General features: G+C 42.5%; 1 protein-coding gene across 1 annotated transcript; it reads right to left on the bottom strand.

The window, feature by feature from the left end:
• Positions 1 to 4,046: 4,046 nt before the first annotated feature.
• LOC139759676 (uncharacterized) lies at positions 4,047 to 14,847 on the bottom strand. Its single transcript, XM_071682081.1, has 7 exons — positions 14,609 to 14,847; positions 11,125 to 11,256; positions 9,977 to 10,131; positions 7,952 to 8,021; positions 5,843 to 5,977; positions 4,957 to 5,103; positions 4,047 to 4,524 (listed from the first exon to the last, which is right to left on the bottom strand). Exons 4-7 carry the CDS (start codon positions 7,956 to 7,958, stop codon positions 4,283 to 4,285), a joined length of 531 nt encoding a protein of 176 aa, XP_071538182.1. The 5' UTR covers positions 7,959 to 8,021; positions 9,977 to 10,131; positions 11,125 to 11,256; positions 14,609 to 14,847; the 3' UTR covers positions 4,047 to 4,282.
• Between the last annotated feature and the right edge of the window lie 7,826 nt (positions 14,848 to 22,673).

A 22,673-nucleotide genomic window follows, 5' to 3' on the forward strand; every position in this document is an offset into this window, starting at 1 on the left:
ATATATATATATATATATATATATATTCGTAATGAATATGAAAAAGAAATATAGTTGTGTAGCACATCAACTGTTCCATGTAATGTTTCACAGTTTGCAGCCTGGAACAAAAGTATGGTGACATGTTGATGTCGGGAGAAAGGGTGGAATCATCACGGCACAGGTGCTGAACCATATGTTGTGGTGAATAGGCAATATTTACGGTGGAAATTTAGATACTATATTGTGGTGGTGTAGCCTGGATGAAGTCATAACAAGTTATTGCTTCCCGTCCGCTGTGTCATGTAGATATATAACCTGTGGTCTTCATTAGCTTCCGGCCATACCTAGAGCATGAAAATGTTTGTCGCTGCACTTCAAGAAACGTGCTGTTATATACGAGCTCATCTGATGATTTTAATGACATACGGGGTGTAATGAGAGACGATGAATTAGGATCGCTTAAGGCAAATCTAATTATGATAAAATGGGTTTGGATATCAAAATATCAGCTGGTCAGATAATGGACATAATGTCATTTTCCCAGTTATTATCTATAGGCGAGTGGATTGAGTATGATGGCGTTGGGTACATCCACTAGTAAGGTAAGTCAAAAGGACATCTCCAAGGCAAAGTTGTTTCTTGTAATCTTGTAATCGGCTGGTGCCAAGCTCGGTATCTCCATGATTCACTCATGACGACTCCCAGCTATTATGTGACCTATCCCTCAGTGACCACCATCACCACAGAACCTCACACCTACCACTCGCGCCACACTCCAGAAAAAAACAAAAAAGTACCATTGGTGGGATTTTTTTTTCCCCTTAACGTCTTATATTTTCTACCTCGCTTCTTTCCAGTTGCACCCCCAGTACATGTTCAACATGACATGAAACCACTGAAGTTTGAATATTGAATATAACTCAAACATATGACCACGTATGAACACTCATTCATACAGGGTACAATTATATATACTCTGCAGTATTTTTGACAAACAACTTAGAAAATTATTATTCTGTAGTCATATGAATTGTACGCACATGGTATCCGTTTATACATACGATGATTACATGTTATAGTAAGTCTTTAATAGGAGCAGGCCTATAGCAAAGATTATCATGAAATAAAACATTCTGTCTATTGCATTTGAACAATTAAGCCACAGGGCAGAAAAGGGGGATGATGTGCTGCTGGGTAGCGAAGTGGTAGATGTCAGTGAAATGCCATTACATAACTGAAATATCTTTTTTTTCTTTTTCTAAATGTTTTCATTTAGCTGCATTGTGCCAAGATTATATATTATTATTAGTAGCGGCACGACACATCAGGCTTCATTTCACCCTCACGCAAGCAAAATTTTCCTTCCCACCTCCTTCATCCCTCCACAAGCCCCCCCGTCCATGGTGATTCCAACTCTGGCAGTAAAATCATTAGTCTTTACCAAAAGCCACTTCCAATGTATGAATAATTTATTACTACCTACTTATATCAAGGTAACACAGATTCTATAATTAGTGTATCACTTGTGTCAAAGGGTGAATGGTGTAAGCTCAGGGATTGAGCTCAGGGAGCGCCTTTGTTAAAGTATGTTTACCTCTGTAGGGCTTCGAGCTCCCGAATTGATACTCTCAGGTTCACATGCCACGGAGAGGAAGGAGTGGCATCACAATAACTTGTTAGTTAATCGAAACCAAAGTTAAGGCCACATAGGGTAAGACGGTGGGTGCGGATGCTAGTAACGACTTCGACATGATAAAGCAAAACTCCGGACAACGAAAGCTTGCTTGGAAGTAACGGCTTGAAAGCTTCAAAGTGGCAGTACGTTATTTCTAGGTTCACGCTACTCGGAAAGATCACCGTGCTTACCTTACACCAATTTCGCATCACTACGAATCTGTATTTTCCAGGATCAAACTTCATTAGCCATTTGTCCGATCACTGCTGCCTCTTGTTTAGTTTTATATAAAAATTTACCTTTTCTCTTCTTTTGTTCTTTTTTGTATAATTGTGGAATCATCAGTAAACATATTCAGGTATGATTTCTCTTCGTTTCGTAAATAATAAACAGTGATCAGATTTAGTGATGACCTCGGTACTGAGCCCTCAGAGGACCTCCCATTTGTCACCCTCCGCCCAGCTTGAGAAAGACTTGTCTTGACATGACTTTACCCTCCTAGTTTGGTAACGGTCACTTCACCTGTGTAGCTTTCCAGTGGATGTCTAGCTTCCTTGTCAGTCTTCTGTGGGAGGCAGTATTAAGGGCGTCCAGGCAGTCAAAGAATTCAAAATACACCCCCATCCCACCCCTCCCTCTCTCTAGCTAGCATGTTGCTTACTCTCGTGGGAATCCAAGATACCATCACGAAAGATCTTTTCTTTATGAATTCGTGTTTCACTTGTCGCTTCCATCTTGTCTGATGATTTGCCTCGTTAAGGGAGATCTTAGGGCATTGCTCACGTTGAGGAGGGTCGTTGAGCATTGCTCACGTTGAGGGGGATCTTAGGGCATTGCTCACGTTGAGGAGGGTCGTTGAACATTGCTCACGTTGAGGGGGATCTTAGACAAGATCACCAGCGATTTGACAAGGTTCCTTGCGCAGTCTGTGAGAGCAAATGATCATCTGATTGTTAAGCTCTGTTTGTGTCCAGTCTCCTTAAGCCTTTTTACGTTCACTGGATTTATTTTGAGTGGTGCGGCCGCATATATATATATATATATATATATATATATATATATATATATATATATATATATATATATATATATATATATATTTTTTTTTTTTTTTTTTTTTTTTTTTTTTTGCCGCTGTCTCCCGCGTTTGCGAGGTAGCGCAAGGAAACAGACGAAAGAAATGGCCCAACCCACCCCCATACACATGCCTTGATTCAATCCACTGACAGCACGTCAACCCCGGTATACCACATCGCTCCAATTCACTCTATTCTTTGCCCTCCTTTCACCCTCCTGCATGTTCAGGCCCCGATCACACAAAATCTTTTTCACTCCATCTTTCCACCTCCAATTTGGTCTCCCACTTCTCCTCGTTCCCTCCACCTCTGACACATATATCTCTTGGTCAATCTTTCCTCACTCATTCTCTCCATGTGACCAAACCATTTCAAAACACCCTCTTCTGCTCTCTCAACCACACTCTTTTTATTACCACACATCTCTTACCCTTTCATTACTTACTCGATCAAACCACCTTACACCACATATTGTCCTCAAACATCCCATTTCCAACACACACACGCACATATATATGTATGTAACATACGAACCACCAACAGCCAGGATCGAACCCGGGACCCCTGTGCAAAAGGCGGGAATGCTAACCGGTAGGCTATGGGCGGATGTATGGAATGCAGTGTAACACAGCAAGATAGGAATCTTTATTGGACTGCTGGGACAACTCATGGTATGATATATATATATATATATATATATATATATATATATATATATATATATATATATATATATATATATTGGAAAGGATCGCAATTTTGAGCGTGATCAAGATATTCCTATGAGTCCACGGGGAAAATGAAACACGATAAGTTCCCAAGTGCACTTTCGTGCAATAATCACATCATCAGGGGAGACACAAGAGAGAAATATGTCACTTGATATACAACGAAGAGACGTAGCTTGGACGCCATTTGGTAAACATGCGATTGTCCAAGATAGACAACGAGCGTATCATAAACTTATTATGTGGAGAAGAAGGTGAATTGTTTACAAATTTTATCAGCAATAAAGTTATCCAGTTTGTATAAATCATCACTGATATTAAGATTTAATTTTTTGTGTATTTAATGATAGAAGATTCAATGATGGTCTATACAAATTGGATAACTTTATTGTTGATAAAATTTGTAAACAATTCGCCTTGTACACATAACAAGTTTATGATACGCTTGTTGTCTGTCTTGGACAATCGCGTGTTTACCAAATGGCGTCCTAGCTACGTCTCTTCGTTGTATATCAACTGACTTATATTTCTCTCTTGTGTCTCCCCTGATGATTTGATTATTACACGAAAGTGCACTTGGGAACTTATCGTGTTTCATTTTCCCCGTGGACTCATAGGAATATCAGGAATCTTTTGATGTTGAGAAGGGGACACAGGCATCCTCGCCCTCACTCGCCTACATCCTAGACGACTCAACATCATCACCACCGTCTTCAGGGGTTAACGTGACCGTCCTCGAAGGTCAACATCAGTGACATCTTCAAGACTTGACTTCATCACCGTTGCCGACAGTGCGTCTGGCGGCGGCGTCCCCTCCTCCCTCACAGGTTGTCGTCGCAGGTAACAACTTCGGTAGCATCCACATCCTTGTAGAAGTAATGGTAGGAGGTGGCGGCCAAGAAGATAATCGCCAGGATGAGGATGACTGCCGTCACGTAGAGAAGGACCAGGAACGGGATGTTGATCAGGGCGAAGATGACGGCGCTGAAGACCTGCAAGGTGCTGCTGCAGACGGGCTCGCCGTTGCAGCTCTGGATCCGCTCCTGCACCAGCCACACGCCTCCTGCAGCGGCACGCGAAGATAACCATTATCTCTGACGCTCACGAGACTCCCGTCAACCAGCATGGATTATACAGTAAACCAAAGGAAGAAATAGAAATACTCTGCAGTGGCCTCCCTATCTACCATCACGTTGAGTAACTGTTCAGTCGTGAGGATCAGCTGAGTGCCCCTCCCTCCCACGTGTAAATGCACGTTGAGGAGTGAGGTCACGTGACGACAATGTTTCCCCATCGTGTGTCTATTAGTGACCCAGCCAGACGGTCACGGCCTTATTGGAAGTAATTATAGGCTAGTCCATGATGATTACTTAAATTCTCTTGAATACGATTAAGCCAAGAATAATTTTAGTAATAGATATAGTTATACTACTATGACTACGAACCTTACGTACACAGTAATGTATCCTGAAGCATACCATTGTATATCTCTTACCGACGATCACGGCGATCAGTGTTACGAGGCCGAAGAAGATGAAGGGGACAGCGAACATGAGGGTAGGCTGCACCCAGCTGTCTCCTATACGTAGCTTCAAGCGAGCCCAAAACGTTATCAGGATCACCTTAATCACTATTATCGAGCCTGCGGAGGAATAGCAAACACACTCAGGTTCATCATTACGTTGCACTACTCCTCCTCTTCCTCCTCCTCCACTTCTTGTACATTAGCGTTTGTAGTTTAACCAAGTTTTCTAATGGCCAGGTGCTTGTTATTGTGTCCTGCAGGATCATAGATACAGTTTAAACACAAAGATGTGATGATCCTTACTATGTACATTGAGGGTGATGATCCTCACCATGTACAGTGAGGGTGATGATCCACACCATGTACAGTGAGGGTGATGATCCTCACCATGTACAGTGAGGGTGATGATCCACACCATGTACAGTGAGGGTGATGATCCACACCATGTACAGTGAGGGTGATGATCCTCACCATGTACAGTGAGGGTGATGATCCACACCATGTACAGTGAGGGTGATGATCCTCACCATGTACAGTGAGGGTGATGATCCACACCATGTACAGTGAGGGTGATGATCCACACCATGTACAGTGAGGGTGATGATCCTCACCATGTACAGTGAGGGTGATGATCCTCACCATGTATAGTGAGGATGATGATCCTTACCATGTATAGTTAGTGTGATGATCCTCACCATGTACAGTGAGGGTGATGATCCTTACCATGTACAGTGAGGGTGAAGATCTTACCATGTACAGTGGGGGTGATGATCCTCACCATGTACAATGAGAGTGATGATCCTTACCATGTACAGTGAGGGTGATGATGCTCACTGTGGACGTTGAAGTTACTCACCAAATACACACAGATGTATGGGACTCCATTCTTGTTCTCTGCAGGCCTGTTTGAAGCTGGCTCCCACGCCTATGCTGAACACCCCCAGAAGGAGGTAAGCCAGGGTGAGCAGCATCACAGTCCACCACACCCAACCTGCTCATAAAATGAGGGAAGCACATGATCCAGCTTATATATATATATATATATATATATATATATATATATATATATATATATATATATATATATATATATATGTATATATGTATATATATGTTTTTGCTCTCCAAGATAACGTTCTTTCTTCCCACACATTCTTCATCGCTCCCAGAACCCTCGCTCCCCTCCCCCCTCCCCCCCATGACTCACTTCCACTTCCATGATTCCATTCGCTGCCAAGGCCACTCCCAGATATCTAAAACACTTGACTTCCTCCATTTTTTTTTTTTTCCATTTAAACTTACATTCCAAATAATTTGTCCCTCAATCCTGCTGAACCTAATAACCTTGCTCTTATTCACATTTGCTCTCAACTTTCTCCTTTCCCACACTTTTCCAAACTCAGTCGCCAACTTCTGCAGTTTCTCACTCGAATCAGCCACCAGTGATGTATCATCGGCGAACAACAACTGATTTTCCAAGCCTTCTAATCCTCAACAGACTACATACTCGCCCCTCTCCAAAACTCGTGCATTTATCCCCCTAACTTCCCCATCCATAAACAAATTAAACAACCTTGGTGGCATCACACACCCATGCTACAGACCAACCTTCACCCTCCCTTCGTCTTACTCGTACACATGCCTTACACCCTTGATAAAAAAGAAAAAAAAAAATTCTCTGCAAGCTGCTCACTTCCCAAACCATAAATTCGTAAGAGATTCCACAAAGCATCTCTGTCAACCCTATCATATACTTTCTCCAGATTCATAAATACTACATACAAATCCATCTGTTTTTCTAAGTATTCCTTACACATTTTTTTTAATTACACAAATATTCACACATCCTCTACCATTTCTGAACCCATACTGCTACTCCCCAGTCTGATGCTCTGTACATGCCTCTACCCTCTTAATACCCCCCCCCCCCCATACAATTTTTCAGGTATACTCAATAGACTTGTGCCTCCGTACTTTGAGCACTCACCTTTATCCCGTTTGCCTTTATACAGTGGCATTGTTCATGCATTCCTCCAATCCTCAGACACTTCACCATGATGCATACATACACTGAATATCCCCACCATCCGATCAACAACACAGTCACCTCCTTTCTTGATAAATTCAACTGTATTACCATCCAAACCCTCCGCCAAGGCGGATTTCATCTTCCATACGACTTTCACCACCTCTTTTCTTCACCAAACCACTTTCCCTGACTCTCTCACTTCGCACACCATCCCGACCAAAACACCCTACATATACCACTCTGTCATCAAACACATGTAACAGCCCTTCAAAATACTCACTTCATCTCTTCCTCACTCCATCACTACCTGTTATCACTTCCCCTTTGGCCCTTCACCGATGTTCCCATTTGGAAGTCCTTCCCTTCCATCTTTTTTTTCCTTTTCCAAAAGAAGGAACAGAGAAGGGGGCCAAGTGAGGACATTCCCTCTAAGGCTCAGTCCTCTGTTCATAACGCTACCTCGCTGACGCGGGAAATGAATAAGTATGAAAAAAATTCCAAATCATTCTTTCCCTTTACCCTCAAACTTCGTTTCACTGAGAGGAAGAACATCCAGGTTTCTTTCCTCAATCATACTACCTATCTCTCCTCAATTCTCACCTTGGTTACATCCTCACACATTCAGACACCTCAGCCTGAACCTTCGAGGAGGATGAGTATTCCCCGCTTGACTCCTTCTGTTTCCTTTTAGGAATTGAAATACAAGAAGGGGAGGGTTTCCAGCCTCCCTGTTCTGCCTCCTTTAGTCTCCCCTATATTACAATATATATATATATATGTATATATATATATATATATATATATATATATATATATATATATATATATATATATATATATATATATATATAATTCAAGTTCTATTGCTTATACAGTAACTTAGGATCCAAGATGAAGGTTCTGCCGTCAGCTACACTTGAGTTCAGGGCTACTCACTTGACATGTTGCCGCCGGAGATGGTCTTTGGTTCCTTGGTGCAGCAGTTGTTACACCGGTAGCACAGCACCTGTGGAGGATGGGGGGACACAACAGTGTTAGTGTGGGCATGCTGCTTGCCTCCCGCCGCCAGGCTTACATATGATATATTCCCATGTTGATACCCGTATTTCCCGGGTCTCTCCTGCCGTGCGCCATGTTATATAGGAAGGGGAGGAGGGAGATCTGTCCAGTGATCATGGCCCGTTCTGCCACCTAGTCCGTGTTTGTCTCTGACGTGGAAAAGACTTGAACATGACCGATTAATAAAAGCTGAGAGATGAGACAATACACTAATCTAACGTGAACTTCCTAAAGTGTGTGTTGTTCACATCGTCAGTCATGGCATATATTTTCTGGCCTTAGATACGAAAGAGAACCTATGAGATGTGCTGTGACGAACGTCATATGACGCGACCCTCCAACCAGCCAGTCAGCGTGGGTTATAAAAGAGGAAGGAACAAGTGTAGCAGGATAAGAAACGAAGCGTTCAAAAGAATATTGAGGAAAATCACGAGAGAGTCCTGAACTTTTTGATAAATCTATCGGGAGTAAATTGCTAATAAAGAGCAGTTAATCAGGGTCGGGGATTCAGAGAGTAGAATTGAAGAGGATGATGTAAGGAAATAAGTGACACGTCCAAAAGTGTTTTACACTGGCAGACAATAACAGCTCTAACATCAATACGATGGAATTGGGAGAAGGTCATAGAGAGTACTGAGATATCTAGAGAAAATATTAACAGAACACTAATACATGGCACATTGTCCTTATGTAATTTCGCCACGTGGGTGGAACATGTATGCAGATACGGTAGATAAACATGTTGAAGTATTATTTAAGATGTCGCTGAATTAGGTAGAATGCCAAGGGAGTGAAAAGAAAACATCGTGCCTATCTATAAGGAAGCAGACTGGGAAAAGGTGTTGAACTACAGAATGACCTCACTGACGAGTCAAGTCTGTCAGGTAATGGAAAAGATAATCAGTAACCGAATGGACAACTACGTGCAGGGGAGAAATCACCTTAGTTCACAGTAAGAGACAACACTGCTGCGGGGATTGGAAGTCATTTGTTACGAACCCTTTACATTTCTACGAGCGCTTGAGCTCAGTAATGGACAAAAGAGAAGGTTGGGTGGACTGTCAGAAAGCACTTACCATTGCACAGCACGAGAGGCTGATTCAGAGGCTAGATCATAAGGGAGGAATAGCAAGGAGAGTCCTTTGCTGAACAGAAGATCTTCCCGGAAGGGAACACATGACGCATGTCAGAGGAGCCATCTCAAATGGGTTCTGTTCTGGGACAATTACTCGTCTTGATTTATGTGAATAACTTGTCAGAAAGTGTGGACTTATACTTTGCTATGTTTGGGAAGAGAAAAACTAGGAGGATTGCATCAAATTGCAAGGGGACCTTGACAGACTCCAAAGTTGATGAAGTTCAACCGAGTAAATTGAAAGTAGTGAGAGTGGGTCAGAGTGAAAGAGGGCCACGATGCAGTATCATCTTGAAAGTTGACTTTATACCTAACCTGTCGGCTGAGTCCCATGTCAGTGTAATAGCCTGCTGGCGGCAAATACTGAAAGTGCATCGTATTTCACGGACGAGGTACTACAGCTTAGCAATGTTGAATTTAATCAAGTTACAGCATTCCCATTCGGAGACCATACACAGATTAGACTTGAGGTAGGAAATATATTCACCACGAGAAAAGAGAACGAACATCAGAGTGAGGAAGGGAAAAAGAATGAGATGAAAACTCGTGAGCGGAATGAAGGTTCTGGGAACGAGTAAGCTTAGTGGATGGAGAAAAATCATTTATAGAGATAACAAAGTGAGTTCGCAGCAGGGACAGAACCCCAAGGGACAAGAATGTTGACAGGATAAGGGGGAGAAATGTCTACATCAAGATCCACAGGAATATATGATCACTGGCACATACACACACATCAAAACGTAACCACCAACGGCTAAAGACAATACCACGATGAAGATGATGTAGATGACGTCAAAGATGACAACGACGGCCAGGGTGAAGGGCAGGATGAAGGAGGAGCACTCGATGGTCTCCAGGTAGAAGATGGTGCTGAAGTTGGTGCTGCCGCAGGACCCGAAGATGATGCCCACCGCCACGTTACCTGCCGCCCACAAGACACCGTTCCGTCAGTTCCCTCCAGGATCACTCCTCTCATTAACCTTCCTCAACCATCAGCAATATCCAACTGTACATTATTCACCCACACACAACTCTGATGATTGACTCAAACTCTGCTGGTAATTCTGGGACCGCAATGGTGTACTAGATGTAAATTGATTGTGATATATAACACTGAAAGTGTCCAAGCTATGTACAGACAACATGGCCTCCATAAGGGGTAAGTGATAGATAGTTCTAGCTAGTTATTATAAAGTCTTTCTCAGGGTCTTCCCGGGTAGAGCGTCTCCCTCACGTACAGACAGACTCAAGTGTTCTGATCACTCCTTCGTCACACCCCGTCCCGTGACCTGATGTGCACGGTGAGTTAATCAGTCTTTAAACACGCATACAACATCACGGTCTAGCAGCAGCTCCAGCTAACCTGTCGCAGCTCATCAGTGGCTCCAGCTTACCTGTTACGGCTCAGCTGTAGCTCCAGTTCACTTGTCACAGCTCATTATTGGCTACAGCTCACTTGTCACAGCTTAGCTGTCGCTCCAGCTCACCCGTCACAGCACAGCTTTAGCTCTATCTTCCTTTCACAGCTATGCACCAGCTCTTTAACTCACTTGCCACGGCTCAGCACCAGTTTTTGCTCACCTGCCATGGCTCAGCTGCTCAATCCCAGCTCACTTGTCTAAACTCAACTCCAGCTCCCTTGCCACAGCTAGGCACCAGCTCTAGCTCACCTGACATGGCTCAACACCAGCCCCGGCTCCACTGTCACGACTGTACACCAACATCTCACCTATCATGACTCACCATAATTCCAAGCTTACATGCCACGGCTCAGCATCAGCCTCACCTCATCTGCCACAGCTCAACACCAGCATCAGTTCACCTGTCATGGCTCAACACAAGCATCAGCTCACCTGTCACGGCTCAGCACCAGCTTCAGCTCACCTCTCACGGCTCAACATGAGACCCAGCTCACCTAGGAAGAGCCAGGCGGCGTTGATGAAGATCAGGAGCCGTAGTAGTATCCTAGGACCGTTGATGACCCGACCACAGGTGTCGGTGAACCGCCAGAGAAGCAGCCCGACGAAGGCCCCCAGCACCGTCACCCCTGCAACACCAGCACCAGCGTGTGGTACATGGTACACACCAGCATGTGGTACGTGGTACACACTACCATGTGGTACATGGTACAGACCAACACCACCACCAACATGTGGTACAAGGTACACACTACCATGTGGTACAAGGTACACACCAGCATGTGGTACATGGTACAAACCACTACCAACAAGGTGTGTACCTTTTAGCACAACACACACACACACACACACACACACACACACACACACACACACACACACACACACACATGACTGTATGTTACTGTTTCACTTGGAGGACTTCAGCGGTATCGATTTTCATCTTATAATATCTTTATTCTAGAAGAAGACTCAGGAAAAGACATTTCTATTTTTTTTAGAACTCGTATCAGTTCCAATGCCGTCGGTCCTCTGGAAATTCGTAATACTGAGAGTGATCGCATAAGGCAGAAAAGATCAGTGTTTTGCCTTTCAGGAGCTTTCTTGTTCCGTATAGTCTTTATGCTTCATTTGGACTAATATATCGATATTCTTTGTAACCTCTCAGTTGGATATCGTGTAATCATCGATGTCTGATGTTTTTTCGCTAATAGTGACGGACGTGACGCGGGTAAGGCAGGCCCCAGTCAAAGGCCACCTCGGGTGTAAGGAACAAAGTAAGAGAAAAGGGGTGTTGAAAGAACTCATGGCTCAGCAGGTGTTTGTAAACCTGACTCTTAAAGATGCAAAGGTCGATGGAAGAGGGAAAGACGAGGGGAGGGAGAGGTATCACAACGGTTAATCCTCGAGCGGCAGGACTACACACAGAAACAGTGGAAAGCAGAAGCCAGACGCGTGCCTAGCGCTCAAGCCTTTGGGTAGGGTACGCTGGCAGACAGACAGCTCAAGAAAACTGTGGCCAAAATTATATCTGTAGAAGAGAGAGAGAGAGAGAGAGAGAGAGAGAGAGAGAGAGAGAGAGAGAGAGAGAGAGAGAGAGAGAGAGAGAGAGAGGCAACATCGTGGAATACAGAAACGGATGGTTTTGTAAGTAGAAATGATCCTTGGAGATTTAATGAGACGAAAGGCTTATGATTATAAACTCGTTAGTAATAAGATAGATGGAGGAAGTACTTTATACTCGGGGGGTAATGAAACAACTGTACATAGGTATGAAATTACTGCTCACGAAAAAAAAAAAAATGATTACAGCACCTGCACAAAATTCCAGCTATTGGGAAGCAAACATTGCATTGCTGAATATGTGGGGTTTTCTAGATAGAGTGGGGGGATATAGTTATGTCCAACACGTTTCTGTTATGACGTGGCTAAACTGTGGTGTTTTGAAATTGAATAGAGGGAAACGAGTGACTCTTTGAAAGAGATTTAAGGAGAAGTTGTGTTTTAGCACAGTTAAATTGATCTAGGTTACTACTTTCCTATTGTGAGACGTTACACAGGTCGGAAGTGAGAGAGGATCTATGTTCAACAAAAAAAGTATATCAAGGAAGAGTTAATGGAAAGTGAGTTGAAATGTGTAAGAAGGAATCATCAATATAAAAGTGGACAAGGTCAAAAGTTGAAGAGATGACACATGAAGAGAAGAAAGAAAATAGGCGATAGGACAGAGCCCTGAGGAACACCACTGTTTGGTAGGCGAAGAGAGTAAAGTCGTTCCATCAGTGATTAACGCAATGGAGCGGTCCGAGAGGAAACTATGCATCAGAGAAGAAGGAGAATCAGAAATATCAAAGGAAGCAGAAGTTAAGAAGGCAGACACTTAAGTTGCAGACTGCCAAATGCATTGGAGATGTCGAGGGCTACGACAAAAATTTCACCAAATTTCCTAAAAGAGGAGGACCAAAGGTGAGTCACATAGGAGAGATCACCAGTAGACCTGGCACTGCGGAATTCAATACTGGTGATCTGAAGAAGAAGATGCGACTCTGAATGTTTGAAAATGCGAGAATAAAGGAGAGTTTCAAAGACTATGGAGAAAGCAGAAGTGAAAGCAGTGGAGCGATAGTTGAAGCGGTCAGCATTGTCTCTTTTTTTTTTTTAGGGATGGATCGCACCAAGGCATGCCATTTGAGCCATACACTATGCTCACTTGGAGCTGGGCGAGTACTTGATGTACCTTGCACGAGAAAGGAAGAGGAAATGGCATAGGTTCACTAAAAGGAGAATATGACAAATGTTTAGGAGCGGAATCATCCAAAGTTGAATAAGAGGAAAATATGGGACCAAAAAGAGCGGCTTTATCATCTGGAGAATGGGCTATAGTTTAATCAGATCGAAAAAAGAAAGAGAGGTTATTTTGCATAAGTTAATGGAGATGCTTTTGGTCAAGGACCAAAAAGATTTATTGACGGAAGTCAAATCAGCAATGTTCCCCTTCATGAAGGTGTGCTTGACTCTGTGAAGATCAGATCTGCAGTGATCCTGAGCTGAGTTGAAAGTGGAGTGAGATTCAGGGAAAGGAAAGAGTTACATGGCCCGGTAAGCTCTGTTTCTACTGCGACAAGCATCAGCAGGGCAGTAGTGATCTAACCATTGCAGAAGATGGACTATAAGACTCCATACCAACCTAGATAACCTCTGCTGTACGTTCAGCACATCTTGAGGCATTCTTGCCAGGCATGTAGTATCCATCCCAGTAAAGAGGCTACGCAGGTATGACCACTGAGCTCCCCCAAAGGAGTAAAGTTGGAGTTTCGAGGAGGTGATTGTAGGACGGGCGTGCTCGATCAAAAGTGACAGAAATATAATCGTGGTCAGAGCCCGAAAGGGGTAAGATGTATAGTATTTATAGAGAGGTGTTCAAAAGTGAAACAGGGGTCGAGTGAGCTAGAAGAGTAGTCGTCACGGTCGTGAACTCGAGTTCGGTGTTTGATTATCTGTTCCAGGTCGTTAAGTAAGGCAAAAGAATAGATAACCCTCGGCTCCGTCAGGATCATCTCAGGCAGAGCTTAACCAACCCTTATTGTGCCCAATGAAATCCCCTACTTAAGGGATATCAGTGAACGTATTTGAGGGGAACAATGCTTTACGGCAAGAAGTAAAAGGAAGGCTAAAAGCTGGAAAGCTAAATAATGATCATCTGGTAAAAGCAGAATATATTGAGAAACTGCGTATGTTCCCCAGAGGAAACAGCTTAGCAAACATTCGAAAACTAAAGGTTTTTCAAGAGTTGAAACGAAATCAATATGACCTGGCCGTCTTGAGACATGACCCAAGTGGGCGTAGAACCCTGGTGAATCAAATCGCACACACACACACACACACACACACACACACACATAGATAAATTCATCATTCGTCTATGATCATAAGGTAATTGAACTTATTTTTTTTTTTATCCTAGGATGGTGCATGACGTACCGTGGATTATGAGCCAGAGGTCGAGCAAAGCGAGCCAGGCGCACTGAGTGAAGGTCACGGCGCCCACCGCGACGCTGGCTTTGGCTACAAGCACCACGATCACCGCCAGTATGATGCCCGTCACCCGGGTGAACTTCTCTGTTGGGTACCACACAGTACTGTTAAGGTATATTCATGCCACATTGTTCCTGCCTCTTGAACCTGAGGTAAAACCCTAAAGTGAATAATGTCTTTTCAAGTCTAACATTATTTTCTGTGTCTTCAAAGACAGTGAAATTTGTGCAGAATGTAGTTTTCTTTGGCAAGCATTGTTGTATGTGCCACAAGGCGCACAAAAGAATATAGAGTGACTTAAGCCAATATTTATTTAACAAGCAGGTCAGACGGAATTCGATCTATTATCATATTCATGTTATGCATCTTTTACAGACTTATTACATACGTTATTTAGTATCTGGAAGCTGATTTGAATACTGATGCATTTATCTGACAAATAGCATGCTACTTTCTCTTTTAAACGAAAATGTGTCACATTGTAAGGTAAAGATTGGACTGCTCTCGTGAAGATACCGTTTAACAAAGGGATAATCTTTTACACCAAAACTTAGGTGTATAGAGATAAGTGAGCCAAGGTTTACCCTTGGGAATGTTATTGTTTCAGTGACCAACTAGATCCTGCATACCATTTGACACATTAGATATGTATTCATAGGAATACCTGATGCTGATATATCTGTGGTGGGTCTCTGCTGGGGTCTATGATACACCTGGGGTTCGTGGCATTTCTCATCTGGTCACTGGTATTCCTCCGCTGGGTCAGTGGCATTTCTCTAATTGGTCATTGGCATTTCTCTGAGGCAAACGGTATTCATTTGTTGGGATCATTAGTTTCCTCTTTGGGTCACTGGGGTGAACGGCGTCTCTCTGCTGATTTCAATAGCATTTCTCTGCTGGAGTAATAGTATTTCTCTGCTGGGGTCAGTGGCATTTCTCTATTGGGATCATTGGTGTTTATCAGCTGGGGTCAGTGGTATATCTTTACTGGGGTCAACAGTATTTTTCTGTTGGGGTCAGTGATATATCTATAATGGGACCAGTGGTATTTTTGTACTGGGATCAGTGGTATTTCTCAGCTGAGCCAGTAGTAGATCTTTGCTGGGGTCAATAGTATTTCTCTGCTAGGATCAGCGGCATTTCTTCACTGGGGTTAGTGGTATTTCAACAAGTCAACAAGGTCGGTGGTACCTCACCTTGCCAACGAACGGGATGTGGGACAGTCATAGTCACCCCACTCTTGAGGGCACATACGACCAAGCCTTGCCTGCAGTACCGTTAGATCAATGTTGTTGGTCCGATTCATCTCGATAAACAATCTAGATTCAGAAATATGTTATCAACATCGGATTCAGCACAGTGGTGGGAGGGTGTTGCTGCAGATGGGCACAGCGATAATGGCAAGGACGACTCCGGAGAGGCAGGGAGGTAAGGCAACTGAGAGTATGCCTGGCAGAGTCTACAGCCAGACAGGAACACGAGCATGGGAAACACTTTGTTCCCCCGTAGCAGCAAACAACCCCCACAGAAAACACTTTCATTGATCCCTATTCAATATCAACAATTCTTAGCGTAGCTCGACTTCCTACGCTGGGTCCACACAACGATGCATCGCTCTATTTCTGGATAGATCGTCTCACCCCACCTGAATTGTCGTTGCATGTAGCCAGATTTCTACAGATCGTAGAGTTCTAAAAGAGGAATTTCTGAATCTACTTGGAAAAAATGACACGACCCACAGGAGTCATCGGAGACCAGCTCTTACCCGCGTCTCTTAACCATGTTTTGTTATAGAAATGTTCCGTAGTAACTCAAAGTGCGAGTCTGTCTTTTGTACTGCACTCTATAGTCTCACTGATTATCGTGCTTTCTTCGGTATTATCTTATGCTCGTAATCTGTTTTTGTATCACTTTAAACAATAAAAAAACGTAAACCTTTGCTTCCGAAATATTTCTTAGTATCGTTTGTTTTATAACGTTTTCCCTGCTTTTCTCCTTTAAGAGGAATTAAAAAGGTTTATTAGTTTTTTTTATTATTATTTTTAGACAATATCAAAGCATCAAAACTTGAGCTCCTGGAGTCAAGATAGCTGCTAATCTGTGTGAGGCTGTCCTTAAAGTCTAACTTGTTTCCATAAATCGCTGATGGTGAGCGTTGCTGGAAAACCTTAGTATTATAAGTTAGTGAATCATACGGACCAAGAACTAGCGAACACATTGGCGTCAACCGGACCGTATATATTTATCATTTATCTATTTTTGTATTTATCTTTTTTTTTGGGGGGAGGGGGGGTCTTCTACTAGTGGTTCAAAGGAGGAGCTTCTCAACTGGGTTAAGTGAAGTGTAGTTCTAGTGGGGCGAGGTAAGGTTTGTTCGTTAATCATTTGTTTTAACCCAATTTCCCTGTGATTTATATCCCTTACTCAACTTGATTTCTTGTTACACCATTTGCGTATTAATAGACTTGGTATTCTACTACATCTTCTGTAGGAATGTCGAGAGATGAAACTGGTTTACCGATCTGAAACGCCTCCCATTGAACATGTCAGTTTTCCTGTGAATTTTAAAAATCCTTTCCTCGTTTATCAGAGCAGAATTTTATGAAAATCTCGATAACTGCAACAACATATGTCAGTCATGAAGCCACATAGGAAGTGACGTAAAGTAGGCTGTTTCCTAGGTAGATTAGCTGTTGTTCTCTAAACCAACACACATTCACTAATATTAGTAGAGAATGTTCAAGATTTGGACCCCTACGAATGTAAAACTCCCTCCCCGTACAGTACAAACACGTAATTAATTTCACTATGTATGCATGCGGCACTGGAGATACGTATTCATACACAACTCTCACTTTTCATGAAACTTACACTAACCATCTTACCTTTATAATATATTCTGTTTCTCCAATTTATCTTCCCTGAACTAACCATCCTTTCCTCTATAATATATTCTCCAATTTATCTTCCCTGATTATTGTTTTCTTTTTCCTCTGCTCATCTAGCCAATGATATTATAAAATAGATCATAAGGAATATATGTAATCCATCACTTCTCAACCTTTTTTATATCACGTCAACTTATCGAGTTGCCTGTAATCTGCTGATATTACTTATTATCCACCGGAAGGAAGGAAAACGCAAATCTTTCTACGAACAAATGAGAGATGTAGCTAAAAAGTTCTAGTTCCTTTAGTCATATACTTCAAGTGATTTACAAAATCTACAGTAATGGACTACGGAGCGCAGGGTGGTAATCTTTGCTTGAGGACATAACCTGAATTTTCGAAATGTTTTCAAGTGTCACTCAGGTAAAACATGCTTGGAATAAGAATGTGATCACTGAGTGAATTACGACTTACCGTTGATCCGCATGGTTTCCTCTTCTTATAAGGTGCGATTTATAAAGTGTATGGTTCTCCAATAGCCAAATGATCTCGCTGTTGCGCCTGCTGGTGTGGTCAGCGAAGGCGCGTGGCCTCCAGCGGCCGAGGGGTGTGTGACACTACTGCTAGTGTGGAATGCAGGGGTGCGTGGCGGTCCAGCGGCCGAAGGTGATGTACGTGTAGCACCCCTGCTGGCGTGGTCACCGAGGGTACAGTAAAGACCGGTGCTCCTTGACCTGGAGGATAGGATAGGACTTGCTTCCAGCAGTCAACAAAACAAAGATTGGAATGGATAGTTAGGAACTGGCAAAAGGGTTAAATGATTACATAAACTGATAGTCAAGTAAACAGATAGGTAATACCAAGGGATATATATAAAAAAGCAATAACAGTTACTCCTATAATTGCTGGTCATGAATCTATAAGAGCTTTGGAAATTCATCTCATAACTTAGAGAATATATATATATATATATATATATATATATATATATATATATATATTTTTTTTTTTTTTTTTTTTTTTTGCTTTGTCGCTGTCTCCCGCGTTTGCGAGGTAGCGCAAGGAAACAGACGAAAGAAATGGCCCAACCCACCCCCATACACATGTATATACATACGTCCACACACGCAAATATACATACCTACACAGCTTTCCATGGTTTACCCCAGACGCTTCACATGCCCCGATTCAATCCACTGACAGCACGTCAACCCCGGTATACCACATCGCTCCAATTCACTCTATTCCTTGCCCTCCTTTCACCCCCCTGCATGTTCAGGCCCCGATCACACAAAATCTTCTTCACTCCATCTTTCCACCTCCAATTTGGTCTCCCTCTTCTCCTCGTTCCCTCCACCTCCGACACATATATCCTCTTGGTCAATCTTTCCTCACTCATTCTCTCCATGTGCCCAAACCATTTCAAAACACCCTCTTCTGCTCTCTCAACCACGCTCTTTTTATTTCCACACATCTCTCTTACCCTTACGTTACTTACTCGATCAAACCACCTCACACCACACATTGTCCTCAAACATCTCATTTCATGAGATGAGAAATGAAATGAGAAATATATATATATATATATATATATCCCTAGGGATAGGGGATTAAGAATACTTCCCACGTATTCCCTGCGTGTCGTAGGAGGCGACTAAAAGGGGAGGGAGCGGGGGCTGGAAATCCTCCCCTCTCGTTTTTTTTTTTTCCAAAAGAAGGAACAGAGGGGGGGCCAGGTGAGGATATTCCCACAAAGGCCCAGTCCTCTGTTCTTAACGCTACCTCGCTAGCGCGGGAAATGGCGAATAGTTTAAAAAAAAAAAAAAAAAAATATATATATATATATATATATATATATATATATATATATATAGATAGATAGATAGATAGATAGATAGATAGATAGATAGATAGATAGATAAGTGACAATATTGTGTGCCTGGGAGTGGTGAGTTCACAGGACAAATCGGCCCACCTGATGACGCGACTCAAGACATCAAAAAACCATAAATCAGTAGAGAAAACGTAACTCCGTAAGTGGGTTGCATACAGTCTTCTTCTTGCACTTTTGTCCAATTTTTCAAAGCAAAATAGGAAATCTGCAATTACGAAGTTCCCCTTTGAGGCGTGAGATGTAGGTCATGGTGACCTACTTTGGATAAAATCTAAGCGGCTCGTCTGTATGCATCTGCAGGATTGTACATCAAACAGCAGCTGAGAACTGAACAGACGTGGGAAAGTGAACGCAAGACAACGTCGAGGGTTGCAGAGGCGAACGAATGATATATATATATATATATATATATATATATATATATATATATATATATATATATATATATATATATATATATATATATATATATAGTATCCAGCCAACCTCTGTAGTATGTCCAGGTTGAAGCCATGTTAAACCTGGGTCTAGCTGAGAACTGCCCGTTGAGGAAATGTCCGTGTGTCTGCTGCTGCCCTGGCCGGATTGTCCATGGGATTAGACATCTGCCAGATCTGTTTCCTACATATCCTTAAGATCAATTTTTGCCTTTTCTTACCATCCACTGCATGAAATCAGGCCACTAGACATCACTTACGGTATTCAGAAACTCTTATAACGTTATGAAGACAAAAAAAAAAAAAATAAATGCTTCAACGAAATAAACTCTGATACTTTTGATATAATGTCTCAACAGATGAAAGAGAACAGTTTCAAAGATTAATAACTCCCTGTGAGCCAAGTCAACCTTACGCAGGTAAACCGCTGAACAGGATGTATGTTATGTTTACAAATGATATGGGACTATTCTCAGTTATAAAGGTGGATGATACAAGTTTATCGCAACTCAGTATCATAAGTGTGACTACAACATACGAATTGGAAATAAATGAATGAGAATTAGATACAGCAGCAGATGACAGCAGGCTGAACGAGACAAATTCTTACCACAACAAAATAGAAATGTAACGCTAAGTGGAAGATACTAAGAAACAGAACAGTTGATGATCTACAAAAACGTTTAAAAGAAAACCTGATATATGGTTAAAATCAATCCCAGATGAATCTAATAACATTATTTGATAACCGTGGCGGCAGAGGAAAACTTACATCAAGGAAGGCTTGCGTGAGAGCTACGCTCTAGCTATGCCTGTTGTCAAAATATCGTCACATACCTTTAAATCAATATTCCCTCTGATATTGTCAAGCAGTTTGGGAATCCATAACGTGCGGCCTTTATTTGCGAATTACCATAAATTTTTATCTCCATCAGCTTCATGAGTAGATATTGATAAACTACCAGTTTTAGCATCACTCGCAGTTTAAGGACTTCATAAGGATGGCGCGAAAGAAAGGTTTCACGATAAATTTTCACTCATTCCGTCAACACCGTAAGCCGAAGTACGTTTCAAGACATTATCCTCTATAAGGTAAAAGACAGTACAACAAGAACGAAGCGTATGCTTCGAAGGCTCATGAATTCGTCGCCAGAGCATCATCAAGTTAAGATGACTTTGACGTGACCGGAAGTTATGGATTCCAAAAATTGTTGAAGAGGTAACGTATTTAATCAGTCGGGTATTCCATGGAGCGTGTGAGTCGTTTGCAGACCGCCGAGTCACTGGGAGTGATATAAGGTTAAATCTCATCATGTGGCATAAAAGTGAAGTATTAGCTATGTTACGCGGGCAACATAGCTAGTAATGAATCTTCAGTTCCTTAGATACCGGGAAACTACTGTATAGATTTATTACCAATAATTAAGCCTAAGAATAAACCAGGTTAATTTCTAAGTAAAACACTTTTATAAGTCCATGTAAATAGAACTGGATATGGTTCTTATTTCCATTGATTCCTCAAACGCGGCGAAATATCTGTATAAAGTTCATGGCCAGTGGTTGAATTTTCTTCAAATTTTGAGGAAGGATACGGTCCACTAGAATTACGAGTCTTACGCCATTCTTTTCTTATGACGTTGGGAAACAATTGCACCAGGTTTCATGAGTATCCAATCGCAAGTTTTCAAAATGTGACCAAGGTTATATTGACTCCCACCGACGCAGGGAGCGACGATGACGACAAGCAAAGCAGTCCCCGATGTGTCGGCCAGGCGACGCAGGAAACGTAAAACGTTTGATCGGAGAGTGTTGGTAGAACTACCTGCTTGTGGTGGAGCAGAAATTATTGGTGCGATCACGTAGTGTTGGAGGAGAGAGAGGGTGGCGATGCGATCACCTACCTGTGGTGGTGGACGGCAAATGGGTTGACCCGTGGACCCGACAGCACTAGTGTTAGGGTAGCACTGGTGGACCGGTGTCTCTGCCCTCCACGCAACTACCCCTCCTCTCCTCCCTCCACGCAACTACCCCTCCTCTCCTCCCTCCACGCCACCATTATACTTCCACCCCCCACCACTCACAACACTACTACAACCCTACCAACACTACTACGACCCTACCTTCTACACCGCTACGCCAGGATCAATCTACAACCCTCCACATTTCTGCACACTTACGCCCCACTTTTCGACTTGCTCTTCAGTTCTACATCCATAACACAAGCAAGCATCTCATCCACCGGCACTTTGATAACCACCCAGCTGCTAATCATGTTGTGCTTGTGCAGATTAGTGACGGAAACACCGGAAACGGTTAGTGGTAGGAACAGAGAGGGAGAGTTCGATGATAGGAAGATTATGAAGGAAGTTGGCAGTGGTAACAGTTGGGTAGGTTGGTGATGGTAACTTATGCCAGAAAGCTGGTTGTGGAAAATGCAAGGAGGATGGTTGATGATGGTAATAGCAGAGTGTATAGGAGAGAGACTTTTAACAAGATCTGTCGATTTATGAAGATTTTATCAGTACTTCTAGCCTAAATTCCTAATCACTGTAGATAGAAATGAGATATTAGAGTAGAAGGCTTCAGCTTATTCACCACTCGCTTCAGCATATCACCGTGTAGGAATATATCTGTGAACGATCACCTCCTTGTTTGGCGAGGATATGCTAACATGGGAATTTTAGAAGGAAAGGATGAAAAGCGAATTCTGATCTCACTTAGCCACAAGAGGAGCTTTTAAACCTCTAATCTGTAAAGAAAAAGAACACCTGAAATATGGACAGGTTTATTCA

The sequence above is a fragment of the Panulirus ornatus genome, chromosome 3 (assembly GCF_036320965.1).
Source record: "Panulirus ornatus isolate Po-2019 chromosome 3, ASM3632096v1, whole genome shotgun sequence".
In the NCBI taxonomy this organism is placed as follows: Eukaryota; Metazoa; Arthropoda; class Malacostraca; order Decapoda; family Palinuridae; genus Panulirus; species Panulirus ornatus.

What these genes read in the sequence shown, in the direction of transcription:
- LOC139759676 (XM_071682081.1), bottom strand. An exon ending in CATACATCTGTGTGTATTTG is followed by an intron (nt 5,104 to 5,842) that starts GTGAGTAACTTC and finishes ATTCCTCCGCAG; the next exon opens with GCTCGATAATAGTGATTAAG. An exon ending in ACTGATCGCCGTGATCGTCG is followed by an intron (nt 4,525 to 4,956) that starts GTAAGAGATATA and finishes GTGCCGCTGCAG; the next exon opens with GAGGCGTGTGGCTGGTGCAG.